The sequence below is a fragment of the Dermacentor silvarum genome, chromosome 8 (assembly GCF_013339745.2).
Source record: "Dermacentor silvarum isolate Dsil-2018 chromosome 8, BIME_Dsil_1.4, whole genome shotgun sequence".
Taxonomy (NCBI): Eukaryota; Metazoa; Arthropoda; class Arachnida; order Ixodida; family Ixodidae; genus Dermacentor; species Dermacentor silvarum.
In genome coordinates this window covers 27,618,723-27,632,324 of record NC_051161.1, presented here as the reverse complement: position 1 = coordinate 27,632,324, position 13,602 = coordinate 27,618,723, and the positions used below count along the sequence as shown (strand labels likewise).

At 45.5% G+C, this 13,602-nt stretch overlaps 1 protein-coding gene across 1 annotated transcript; it reads left to right on the top strand.

Annotated features, from left to right (window-relative positions):
- The first annotated feature begins 3,062 nt into the window (after positions 1 to 3,062).
- Positions 3,063 to 6,909, top strand: LOC119460891 (mediator of RNA polymerase II transcription subunit 24). Its single transcript, XM_037722009.2, has one exon. It carries the CDS (start codon positions 3,325 to 3,327, stop codon positions 6,346 to 6,348), a length of 3,024 nt encoding a protein of 1,007 aa, XP_037577937.1. The 5' UTR covers positions 3,063 to 3,324; the 3' UTR covers positions 6,349 to 6,909.
- The last annotated feature ends 6,693 nt before the right edge of the window (positions 6,910 to 13,602 follow it).

Genomic DNA, 13,602 nt, shown 5'->3' with positions numbered 1-13,602 from the left:
ACGTGCAGTCCACGTGACTCCTCGGCGGAACAAACTTGTGCCACTTGTACGATACTCCCCTTCTCTCTTCTTCTCTATTTTTTTTTTTCGTCCTGTTCAATTTATCTTTCTTTCCTGAGAGACCCGTTTACCTAAGGCAATAACAGCTATAGTTGATGTGTACGGTTAAAACTGGGCTCGAGCAATTCATATGGGGAGTCCTATAACGTCTAACATGCGACAAGTGCTCGTGCTGTTGGGAGAAAAAGATAAGAAAACACACACAATAAGGAAATTAGATTTCGTAATGGGAAAAATAATGGAATTACCGAAGCAGGCAGGGCGTGTACTGATAGATATAACTGATAAAGTGAACGGACGTGATTGCATGACGCGGCTTGGCTGTCGCTGTTATTCATGTTTGTTCGGCCTACCTTCATCCGCTTTCGGCAATTTTCTTTTTCTTTCACAATTTCGTGCGTCATCCTTTTTTTTTCTGGCTGTGCCTTTTTTCTCCAGCACCATGTATGTATGTATGTATGTATGTATGTATGTATGTATGTATGTATGTATGTATGTATGTATGTATGTATGTATGTATGTATGTATGTATGTATGTATGTATGTATGTATGTATGTATGTATGTATGTATGTATGTATGTATGTATGTATGTATGTATGTATGTATGTATGTATGTATGTATGTATGTATGTATGTATGTATGTATGTATGTATGTATGTATGTATGTATGTATGTATGTATGTATGTATGTATGTATGTATGTATGTATGTATGTATGTATGTATGTATGTATGTATGTATGTATGTATGTATGTATGTATGTATGTATGTATCTGCGGGCACAAGCACAGTCCAGTAGTTCTATATATCATTTGAGATATTCTTTGTGCTCTTGTGTTCAAAGTGCTTTTTGATAACTTCTTTCATTTTTGTTGTTGTTGCTTGAGTCACGAATTTGAGATTTTAGGTATGAGGGCTCTGACGTAGCCTACCTTCCCGTGTTTCTACATCTAAAAAAATTACCAAGTACCCTTTCTTTGTTCGTTTATCATAACTACCACATTCACGGACGACGACAACAACACGATCAACATTTCCAGAGATGCGCTCGTATAAGCGGAGTGTGAATGCATCGACCGGGACACTGCGTTACATACGTACGCCTGGTCCTCGTCAGGTGGCGTCCTCTCAGTCGATCCACGCCCTAAGGCGAACACATAGGTCAACAGTCATTGTAACTATAATGACGACATGAGATAACCAAGGGTGCTTGTTTTAATCTTGTTTCTCTCAATGCCCTGGTTTCCTTCACTTAATTCCCGGTTATTTATTTATTTATTTGCTGCCTCGTAAAGAACATCGTTTGTTGACATATCTTTGAAATAGTTAGACCGGAGTGTCAGAAGTGCACGTTCACCACCTGCTGCGGCTATGATCATAGGATCAGAAATGAGGGCTACTCGAGAAAGAATTCGAAGAGCTGCCGGCTAAGATGTAAACAGACATGCAATATATACCATATATACAATATATACCCATAGGCTAATGGAAAGCAAGTTATGTAAGCTCCTACTACAACTTCTATACATACATGAGGAGGGCTCCACGCTTTCATTGAAATATATGTCGCAAGAAAATTTAAGCATTTCATGCAGTTCTCTGACACTAGGAAAAAAGAAAACAAGTGTAAGAACTAAATGCAAGCAAACAGAAATTTACAGATACACCAATTCGTGGCGGAAAATATATTTCCAATAACCGAAGTTCGATCATAAAATAAACTTTTTTGAGAATGTCTTGGGCGACGCTACCACGAGGCACCTTGTATACGGGCAAATGCGGCAACGTTTAATGCCAACGTGTACGTCTTCGCGGCCATTTCTCATATTTCGCCTCTTCTCTGCAGCGCGCGAATAAAAAGCGCGGCGCGTGTCTGCGCGTGTTTCGAAACAACCGTCCGTCGACGTTCGCGTGCAAAACTGTGCCGTATGCGACGTTCAGAAAAACGTTCGTGTTTCGTCTACCGTTCGTGACGATGACGACGACTTTAAGACGCCACAGCCGAGCATTAAGGGCGCTCCTGACAATTTGGTCGGCGCGTGCAGAGTGGCGACACACTGTGATGTAAGCATGGCACAAGCACGTCGGCATGCGTCACGTATTTATTTCTTTTTTCTGCTCCCTGTGAAACTGGTCGGGACTCTGCGCCCCACTTTCTGGCGACGCGAGACGACCACGAAGAGAGCCGACCGACGCGGATTGCGATGTAACTGCGAGTGTTTGTAAACAAATGGTCCACGGCACGTCGCCTGGCCGTCAAAGAACGTTGCGCTGCGACAAAGCGTGCATAGTGGCCAGATAGCGATTTGGGTTAGTTTATCGATGTTCATCAAGTTTCTTGAGGCGCACTTATATAATGACGACAGCCGCAGTGGTTTAAACACGATGTCCTGTTTTTACTTTCGAATATGTTTTACTTATATGTGTAGTAGTTGCGCGTAAAAAAAAACGTCAAAATCAGATAAAATGACATATCAGTGGCGATTTAGCGGTAAATACGCGGGTAAAATTTAAAAATACTGTTAACGATTGGGGAAACGAAGAAAAAAGAAAACACCAGCCTATACATGAAGCGTTATCATTTGTACTTTAGGAAATTAGCTGGATCATCTGGTGATCACAATAGGCGATGAGGCCGACGTACGTAAAGTGAACAATCGCATTTATAACGTTCTTTTTTTTTCTTTTTTTGGAGACCTGTGATACATTAAAAGTTTGCATTTCTGTGACAGGAACCGAAAAGGTGACGTAAAGGGTAAGTAAACAGGGTACCATTTGGTACAACGGCAACTGCAAATTCAAAATTACCGCCACACTTATCGGCCAGGAGCAAAACTATATATTTCGTAGAAAGCCAGTAGCAAGGACATTTAAAAAATTGTTGTTCTATAATATAGTCTAATGAGCTGCTCTAACTTCAAGTGCTAAAATAATGAAGCAGTTTGGCTTGCACTCACTCTGGCTTAAAGACATCGTTTGTTAGCTGCCGTGTTAGCCACCCTAGCCGTGTTACCGGCAAACAAAATGGCGCGTAGCGCTTGTGTTTTCTGCTCATGTTCTTACTTTACCAGTTGACGTGCGGCACTTTACTGGATATTTTCGTCCTTATTCTATAATTTTGCCGCAGTTAACTTGCTTGGACCCAGCAATCTGACGTGTGCGGTGTCAGATATAGTGGTTCAAGCGGATGTCACCGATGCGTTGTAGGAGCGTAGAGTGAGTGCGAGTTTGCGATACCGGCACACACCGGTGCTCTTCACCATGGACACGAGCAAGACGAGTAGCATTAAGTCGCTGCTTCTTCAGGCATGGAGAGAGAGGTGGACTGATGTGAGATGGGGCATCAACATCAAGAACGTTCTTCCGCGCGGTGTCAGTGGCGACGTGTACGATCTCGCCGACTGCATTTTGCAAGAAGCGTTGGTAGGTCCCGGGCCCAACAACCTTTTTCTGTCCTACCTCACGCACTGCTTGAGCGCCCAGGTGGTGTCTTACGGAGCGGTGCTGTCGAGTATCGGCCGATTCCAGTCGTTCTTTAAGCCTCCCTGCATATTGAGTCTGCTGCAGCTGCTGTATAGCATACAAGCCAAGATAACCTGCCACGGCAATGAAGAGGAATGCATCGCACTATGTAAAGCCATAGTGGGCGTCACCCACTGGTTGTATCTGTGCATGTGCCACTCAATCGGCAAGATCGTCGAGCTCAAGCAGAGCACAGAGCACGGGCTCATTTTGGAAAAGGCCTGCGAGTCGCTTTCCTTCTTCAGCGAGTCGACGTTCCTCAAGGCCCTCCTGTACATCGGCAAGCACGAAGAGCCCACCGTCTACTCGCAGCTCGTGCAAAAGCAGCAAGAACTGGAAACCAAGCTGAGCCAATCGCAGAGCTTCAGCATACCTAAGGACACGCTGGAAGGAGCTTTGAATTTGGTTCGCCTAGTGGACGACATGCCCAAGATATCGCTGTCCTCTTGCGTTAGCGGCCGCGTGCCGAAGCAGCCTCTCGTGTGTAGCCTCAATGCCAACGTAGCGATAGAGGCGGTGCTGAACCCTGCCAGCGATATTCAAGGCACTGTCGACCATCTTCTGCTCATGAAGAAGCTTCTGAACCTCTCTTCAGCGGAGCTTTATTGTGAGATAATTAGAGCTGGCTTCATGGGGCTGGCCAACGGTAGCAACGAGGACTTAAAGTGGGCTGCTTTTACATTCCTCAAGGTCCCGCAGCTGCTGTTGAAAATACACAGTGCTCGAAAGGATGACCGGCAGTGGGAAGAGGAGCTGGAAGCTGGACTGATGCAGCTGCTGAACTACTCTCCATTGCTTGATCTTACCGACTCAAAGTGTCACTGTGATTGCCTTCAATACCTTTTGAACGAGCTCCAAAAAGCCGAGCTATTGACTGAAACACAGGCGAAGGCACTCATGCATCGTAGACAGACGAACACGCAGAAGCAGAACCTACAACGACCTGATCAGCAGACTCCGCAAGCAGGAGCTACACTGATTCTCCGTGCTGAGCCCACAGTTACTAGCATCCTGAAGACACTCGACTCGGACTATTCAAAGAATCAAGAGGGTCTGCTGGGCATCCTGTGTCACATCATATCAGGAAAGAGCTTTGAGCTTATCCTCTCTGCTGCTGCAGCTACCGGCAAGCTGAGCAGCTTTGTGAAGAAGCTGATAAAGTTCAATGAATATAACAAGCAGAGTAGCGGAGAAGCAACTAAGAATGCACAAACAAGGGCACTGTTATTTGATATTACATTCTTGATGCTGTGTCACATTGCACAACATTATGGTATCCATTCCATGACCTTCAGTGAAGAGACAAGGGACTCTTTCTTTGCTGCTTGGGTGCCAGAATGCCTTGCTGAAGGTGGACGGTACAACTGTCCAGATAAGATGCTAGCTGGGTGTGATCCCGCTAAGGTTGACTTGCTGTTGGAGCAGTTCATGAGCAACAGCCCAGATTTCAAGAGCAACCAAGCTAAGTGGCATGAAGTGTGTGTAAATGTACCTATGGCAATCAAGGAGATATTGATAGCATGGGAACATGGTGCAATCTCGACTGACACTGTCAAGATGATTCTAGACAATGTCAAAAGCCGCATGTGCTGCCTTCCCGTGTGCATATCTGCTTGGCTGTGCAGCTACATCACTGTCTTGCATCACGAAGAACGGTTGAAGCCGATGAACATGCTTCAACAGTTTATGACTCCACTTGCTAGTGATACCGTTGTGAGCACGGAACCAGGCGGCGAGCGCTCAGGTGCACAGGAACAATCCCTCCAACAAAACCCCTCGTACAAGGAGCGCTCAACACTGATGGCAAACATAATCAAAAAGATGATGTATGATTTGCACCCACCCCAGCACATTCAAGTTATATCACATAGCCTGACAGCCAAGACTCCCTTGTGGGAAGTTATGGATCAGGTATTCAGCGTGGCTCATTCGAGGGGCTGGATTGATTGGCGTGCAATTCACAGCTTGGACACACTTATGTGCGTTGGTGGTCCCCAGTGGTTCAGTGACACTTTGGTGAGACAGGCTTTGAAGCATGATCATCTTGAAGACCTTCATCGAGCCATTGACCTTTCTTTTGGCCTGTTCCACGTAGACATTGAGCAGTGTGCACTTGCTCTTTTGACTCAAGTGCTCCCGAACTACTTGCTGTGGGAAACACGACAAGACTTTCTCACTGAGCCCAGAGGCTCTGCTTTGGCAAGGCTTGTGGTTCTCAGCACATTCGCTGCGCTGCAGGCCAGAACAAACTCGCCTACTTTGGGCATGCAGAGAGGCGGTCGCAAACGGCCTTACTGGGACATGGAACTTGAAGAGGCCATGGACGAATCTAAGCGAATGCGGCCCAGCAAGATAAGGCGAGGCCTCAATGACTCCGAGCTTCTGGACGACACACCCTTTGCATTGCAGTGCCACTCTGAAGAAAACTACCGTTCCCTGGATCCTTTGAGCAAGGCAGTGGCTGACACGATGAGACTGTTGATGGCTATAGCCTCAGACTCTGTTATCAGCCAGCGGTCAGTGTTCCCGCTCCTTTTGTTTGAGCAGGTTGTGCTTTGTGCGGGTGAAGAGGCACACCGTGTGCTCCAGTTTGCCCCGTTGGGCCTCGTACCACAGCTGGTGCGAAGCATGCCCCTTTTGATGTCCCACCAGCTGATTCTAGCCCTGAGCAGTTTGCAGACATCCAGGGCACGCAAGGTGACTGCCAGGGCCACCTGCCAGTTGCAGATTGCTCGGTCACTCAACACCACTCACCTTACTTGACGGAAAAGGTAGATCTCCATAGCAGTATTGGTCTTCAAGTATGGGGACCAAGGCCCCGTTTACACAGTATGGACTGGCTTTTGCAGTTCTCTTTCCTCATTACAAATATCATGATGCAAGAATGAGCTGCTCTGGCAAATGTAAAGATGAAACCATGCAGTGTTTGACCTGGTTGAAGGAACAAGGGGGCACCTTGGTTTTTAATGTGTTATAAATCTCATTCTAATCTGCATATTAGCTTTGCCAAAAAGGTAGCATAAGTTTGTTATGCAAAATTACCATTCCTCCTTTCAGTTCGTTATCTGAATAGGTTAGAAATGGCATTGATGCAGGGCGTCATGGTGAAAGCGCAACAGCATGGCAGGGGTAATTGTAAATTTGATGTTTTCTCATGTAGGCTACTTTGGTATGTGTAATGTTAAGGTGCGAGTGAAGTGATGTTCTTGTATCTTTTCACTGAAAGAGTTGAAAGCTTTTGTCCTTGCTGTAACCATGTCACACGTTTACACAATAATGAGATGAGATTTGTCTGTCCTGAATAAAACCAGGTAATGTAACTACGTGTGAATGGCCAAATGAAACTGCCTTATTCCTTTATATAGCATTCTTGCATTGTAACTGTAGATGTGAGCAACAGTGACGCTACAACATAGACACGAAACAACAAACAAATGATTTGGCAAAAGCTTGCTTACTTTTTTATTATACAAGTCATTACTACGATAAACTACAGCAAAAGAAGGAAGATAGGAACTGAAGTGACTGAATGAGTGCAGTATATTGGCCACAGTACTGTCAATTGTGGGGTGTGTGCTCCCTAAGAACACTTGACTAAATACAAGCCCTATACAAAAAGGCAAAGTGGGTACCGTGAGTTGACCGTGGCACGTACGTGTATGTACAGTGCTCAACGATTGAAATGCTGTACTCGTAGCGCATGGCTGCCGACGCATTTTGCACTGATCATGCGCGCTGGGGACACCGAGCTGAGGCATCATAGTATATGATGAAAGCGAAAGCCTTTGTGATGCATTGTGACTGTATTTGGTCCCACAGCGATCATCCAGCACTCATTGGTGGAACGAAACAGCGGCAGCAGCCACGTGCTCTGAGTATTGTTTCAATCGCTGAGCACTGTACATTCATTGTAACAGTAAGCACATTTAATCACATTAAATTTTGAAAACTGACCATGTCTTAACATACAGTTATTGCTCTGCTAGATTATTGTTCCAGCGCCTCCTCTACTTTTTCAATGCCAGCCAGATGCGGCCAATCCAACGGTTCACCACCCTCTCCGATTACCCTTTCCTACTCTCTCCCGGCGCCTGCTTTATGGTCGTGGGGGAGAGTACCCTCTGGGTGGCGCCTCACTGCGAAAGTCGCAGTAAGTAATCCTGACAGACGCGTGAAGCGTCTACCACATCTCCGGAACGGCACCCGCACGCGCTCAGTGGCTCAGACGCACTCGTGATGCAAGCAGTCGTACCCTCTGGGTAACGTCACATCGCGGCAACTCACTGAACTAAGGCGGACCAGTGGCTCGCATTGCGGAGCGGGCGATTGCACTGGCATTGAAAAAATAGAGTCTAGGGTTTGACGAAAACTCGTCTGGCGAGGAAAGAAGGCATTGTGAACAAGGCACCCGTACTGGGCGCCGAAACGTCAATCTGTTGCTTTGTGTTCTTCAGTTGGCGAGTGTACGTTTATTCAGCCATGAAAAAATAGAGGAGGCACTGATCGTTCTCATTGTGGTCTGTACGAGAGTCACAGTATGAAAAGTGCACGGAAGGCTGGAATATGTCTAGGCAAGCACTGTTAGTGGTGCAGTGGTGATGGTGCGCTAAAGCATTCTAATAGTTTACAAGGTGGTATCCAAAAGTTTAGAGACTGGCTCTGTTCTGAATAAAGTAATTTGTTTATGTGTATTCAAACATTGCCACCTTCGAAACATTCCCCCTTGCAGAGCAGTACAGCGCTTCCTGTGTTCCTGCCATTTTACAAATACTTACTGGAAGTATTTTTTCCTATACGAGTCGAGCATCTTTTGCAATCCCTGCTTGATTTCAGGAATCTTGTCAGAACGGCGACCTTTGAGTTGGGTTTTAATTTTTGGAGGAGAGCAAAATATGCAGGACTGAAACCTGACGAACGACCAGTTTTTCACACTGAGTATCATCACTAAGGTTGAAATTTAGGTGTACACATACAACTTTGAGACGAAGCAACAGTCTTTGCAGCTGAAAAGCCCAACATCTCCACGGCCAAAGAAAGGCTGGGCATGCCCACAGCTTGACAAAGTGCATGCTCATTGTCTTTTTTGGCAGTGGTGGTATTGTCCATCAGAAATTTGTCCTGAATAGTCGGGCTATGAACAGCGAGTTTTACTGCTGTATTTTGGGGCTTCTGAGTGAGGACGTTCGACGAAAACAGCTCAATCTGGGGCACACGAGGAGCTTGATGCTGCACAATGACAATGCACCCTGTCGCAGATGACTTCACACACACAAGTTTCTCGCCGGAAGCACTATGGTTTTGCTTCCACATTCACCCTACTTGTCAGATTTGGCCCCTGCTTATTTCGCTGCCTTCTCAAAATAAAAAATTGCTGCAGAACCCATCTCGCGATGGATGTCGACTTTAATGCAATTGACATTAAAGCAATGTAGTGACACACCGCAGTACCACCGCCAAAACACGTCATGTATAATGCGTGCATACAGCCTGGCTCCTCTCTCGACCTTCTTCTCTTGACACACAGTGCCATCTGGTGGCACCGTCACAAAGTCTGCAGGTGGTGTGTGTGTGAATATATATTTATCCATATAAAATTGTCTGAATATATACAACAAGGGTCTAGTACCGCCCAACATTGGAGAAATTCTAAAGCTTTTGTTTTTTTGTCAGTGAGGAACGCCATATACCCAGTGACCCAAGTTGACGAAAAAGTTTGTTGAAGAGTGGTGTGTATGCTGTTGCACATACGCAGTGATGCAAATTCATGTCAAAGAGGTTCATTCAAGTCTGGCACATCCCACATTGTTGCCAGTTGCCAAGTTGGCATCAAATAGGTGCATTGAACAGCAGCGCATACAAAGTGACCAAAGTTGTTTTCGAACCTTGCTCCCTCACCATGACAGCCTGGTGTGCTTGGACCATAAAGTACTCAGTGACCCAAGTTGGCGGGAAACAGTTAAAGACATAGATGGATAGATAGTCACCCCCAGAATGTTCGTGCAGTACCTTAAGAATGCTAATCGCATTAAAACCCAGCCCAAAGGTCACCATTTTGACACGATAGCTGAAAGTACCTCTGCTTGAATTGCAAAGGTACTTTGTTTTTTTCAATCAAAAATTTAATTCTTTATATACAAAATGCAGTAATTACCATTTGGGCTTTTATCTGTTATGGATAGTCACGGGCCTATGCAAGTACAACAGGCAGAGTACTGTGAACTACAAAACACACACCACAAGGAAGTGTAACCATCTGTCACACATACTGAAATCTACATGCAGGTAAATATGCACATGCACTGTAACACATGCAGGAAATGTACATGCAGGCTTCTGGTAAATATTTCGAATGTGGCAGCAACACTGGAAGCTCTGTATTGCTGTGCAAGGGGACTATTTCAAAAGTGACAGTGTTTTCATGCACACAACTAATTTAATTTTTTTTTAAACAGAGCCAGTCCCAAAACTTAATGATACCGCCTCGTATTTGGGGAAGTTATGTGACCAAGAACTGACCAGAATACCGTAGAAGACTATGTTAGTAATTAAAAGTTCTCATTATGTGTTAGTGAAATATTAAGAGATAAGTGGTTAACCCGAAACTTCTAATTTTAGACTCGCAAAGGAAGCTAAACTGAAATAGAAGAACCAGTGCTCACTGCAACATTCAGTAAATGACCAAGTACATACACATTGCAAACATAAGCCACACGAGGTACCTTAAATTTGGAGAAACGCACTAGCTTTTCATCATCCGAAATACACCAATCTTTCTTCCCACTTGTAATGTATTTATAGCACTTGAACTGAAGAGTTAACTGGCATATATAAATTCTCAGTATAAATGTTATTTTACAGCTTATTTTTTATTGCTGTACCAGAAAGGTTTGAAAATATTGGATTTTGGTCCAGCTAACATAACTGGAAAAAACTGGACAAATTAGCGATAAAAATACATGCTGTGTAAAGGACAGTGACATGCATTTTGTCTTCTTTATCAGTATACAAGAAACATTTTAAATTCATCATGTTCATTAATTTGTTTCTTCCGTAATCAGACATAAAAATGCTGCCTGATAACATATATGTCTATGTCTCTGGCAACCTCATGTAATTATGTTTATTTAAGTCAACCGTTCTTCAAGACCCCTTGATATTTGTTCAGTCAAGTATTGCTGTAATATGGTTGCAGGCTTGATGCAATTAGCGCAGACACTTTGTGTAAATATGATGCCAGCATATTGTCATCAATCCTTGTGGTTGTAGTCCCAGATATGTTTTCCATGGCCTCCTCTTCTGTCTGCCCACACAACCACAGATTTTACATGCGGGCCGTCAGCCAGCTCCAGCCTTCCAGTGAAATGTTGGTCATTGCCTTTCCTGTAGCCAAAGCGATGCTGTCCGTGTGCAGGAATCTCTGCAAAGCTTTGGAGATTGAACCAAAAACATATAAAAATTACTTGTGATTGAACATAAGCGTATTTCCACCATTATAACACCAACATTGTAATGCTCGCCTTGCGCAATGCTTAGAATCGCGCTGCGATTGCAACTCGATTTTTTTTACCCTCATTATCTGGGCTCCGCCACCAAGCTTTGCAGCGAAGTGTGAAAGCCGGCCCTTCTGCATAAACTTCCGCGTGCTACTGAGGTGCCAAGTAGTGAAGCACGGTGCGATGGCTGCAGGAGGTTAATTTTGGCGAATGTAAGCGGACGTACGCGACAGATAGAACTAATGGAAGGCGTTACTATATGCATAGGTATCTGCCTGATGGGCCATATGAGCGACATTTTCCCATAAAGTTAAATATTGAAGTTATATCGACTTGGTAGCTGTGTGAGAAGACCATACGGTACATAATGGGCATTGTTCCACTGCGAAAGTGCGTTTTGTTGATTTATGGTACACGGCATTCTGTACGCCGCCTTCACAAGGAATACCTGCAACCAGATTCATTAAGTATTGATTAAAAAAAGTTAGAGCCCTTGTGCGCTCTGGTGGCATTTGCTATGTTGAATTTGGCTACAAAATGGTGAACCGACCCCTTCGCTACATATCGGGAAAGAGGCTTCGGTGCCGCCTCCGAGTAGCACAATTGGGTATTTTTTAACACTTAGACAATGGCTATACAATGCCCGGCTCTGAAAGAATTGGCTCGGCGTCCACGGGCGACGGCGATCCTCACGCTTTTCTACGACGTTCCCAGACAAGAGTCCTTGACCAAAGCTTAGTATATACAACCAACGCTAACGCGAACTCCTCTTACACCCCACTCCTCCGTTGACCTGCTTTATTCGTACACCGCCATTGGCTGGCGCGCATGACGCTATCCCCCTCCAACGCGAGTATGGGACGGCGCGACTTATGTCAGCCCCCCTCCCCGTTCTCCTTTTCATCTGCACCCTCTCACAGCATTCCAACAGGGTTAAGCTCCATCTCCCGTTAGGTCACGTGGCTTTTCTACATGCAGACACGATCTCCTGGAACCTAGCCCTTAACAGCTTCACTAAAAAGTTCAGAGCCATTGGACTTCTTTTGATTTCCCCTTGAATCACGCATATCAGTAAGTGGATTGGGCAGAAAATGCGCACTGCCAGTAGCTTTCAATCCTGGTGATCGTTATTTATTGGAGTATGTGCGAGCCATAAATTCTCGTATGTGCGAGCCATAAATTTATGAAATTTACATAATTTTGTGCCGAGGTGCTGCAGACTCCATTAAGATCAAGTCAAGGTTGTAGATGACTGCATTTTGCGCCAGCATAATTAGAGTGATTAATTATCTAATTATTGTGCACTCAGTAATGATACGATTCTTCATAAACAAGAGTTGAATCACTAGCACGGATCACTTGCACAAGTTATTTGCAAGCATTACCTAGAAAGAAAGAAAAAAATATTTCGCAATTGCTACAGAAACGTCCCACGTCACCCCTCCTGTCAAAGAATGTAGTGCCTTCTCCAAAGCGATTTTCGATAGCGATAGATTTCCCTCAGAAATATGAATTAAGGTACTTGAGGTAAGCAGAATGTTCAAATTACCCTAAGCTTAACCTTTGTGGTCTATTCCTTGCGGCCACAACTGCACAGAAATGGCAAAAATAGGTCATGTCCACAAATGTGTACACCGTGACTGAAGGAGTTATGGTACGAATATAGTCTTGGGTAACAAATGTATTACCTGAAAAATTTGGAGGATCTTGTGTCTTCTCTTCGGTGGCTCGATGTACCGTGCGCACCTTCGTGCATGCTGTCTGCATCGCGAATCAGCTGGGCACCCGACATGGCGGCAAGTTCCGACGCAGCCGCCGGCGTTGAGTCAGTAGGCGGTAGCTTAATTTTTTTGTCACGGTCACGGCTCGGGCCTTGCTCGACATTTGTTGAATTCTGTGCGTCTCGACGCAATCCGACGGAGGCGAGCTCGCCGTCATCTTCAATTAAAAGTGTAAAGCCTTCCACCGTGTTGTTCAGCGCACGGGAGCTTGCGCTTTGGTTTGCCGGGTCCACTGCGTCCTTGCTTGCGTCACCGTAGTTTAAACGGTTAGTTCCCGCTGTTGATTCGTGTTCTGCAGCTCCGACATCATTGGCGGCTGCTGCTTTTTCTAGGGTCGAGTTGGCGACGATTTTCGGCAGGTCTCCTTTTTCTGGAGTTACATCAGGACTTGCGAGATTGCTCTCTCGGCGGTCCTAGTTCTTGCGAATCCTCGTCGCTGACGTCTTCCGGGGACTCGTACGAATCGCGGTGGTAGTAGTCTCCTTGGTCGTGGTATTCCGGTGAATAGTCGTAGTAATCCTCTTGCGACTCGTGAATCGCTCGTTCTTCGGGCGGCTGGTGCACTTGCCGAGTACGTTTCGCGGCAGGCTGCCTGGTTTGCTGTTCCCGCTCTTTGCTACCGACGACGGGGTCCAAGCCGTAAACTCGCGGTCGAACCACGGATGAGTCGCTCATGTGGTCGTCGGGCCTCCGCTGGTCTGGTTCGCAGGTGCGCCGCCGAAGTCCGACAGTCCGGCACTTTC

What these genes read in the sequence shown, in the direction of transcription:
- LOC119460891 (XM_037722009.2), top strand. Translation starts at nt 3,325, where the DNA reads ATGGACACGAGCAAGACGAGTAGCATTAAGTCGCTGCTTCTTCAGGCA.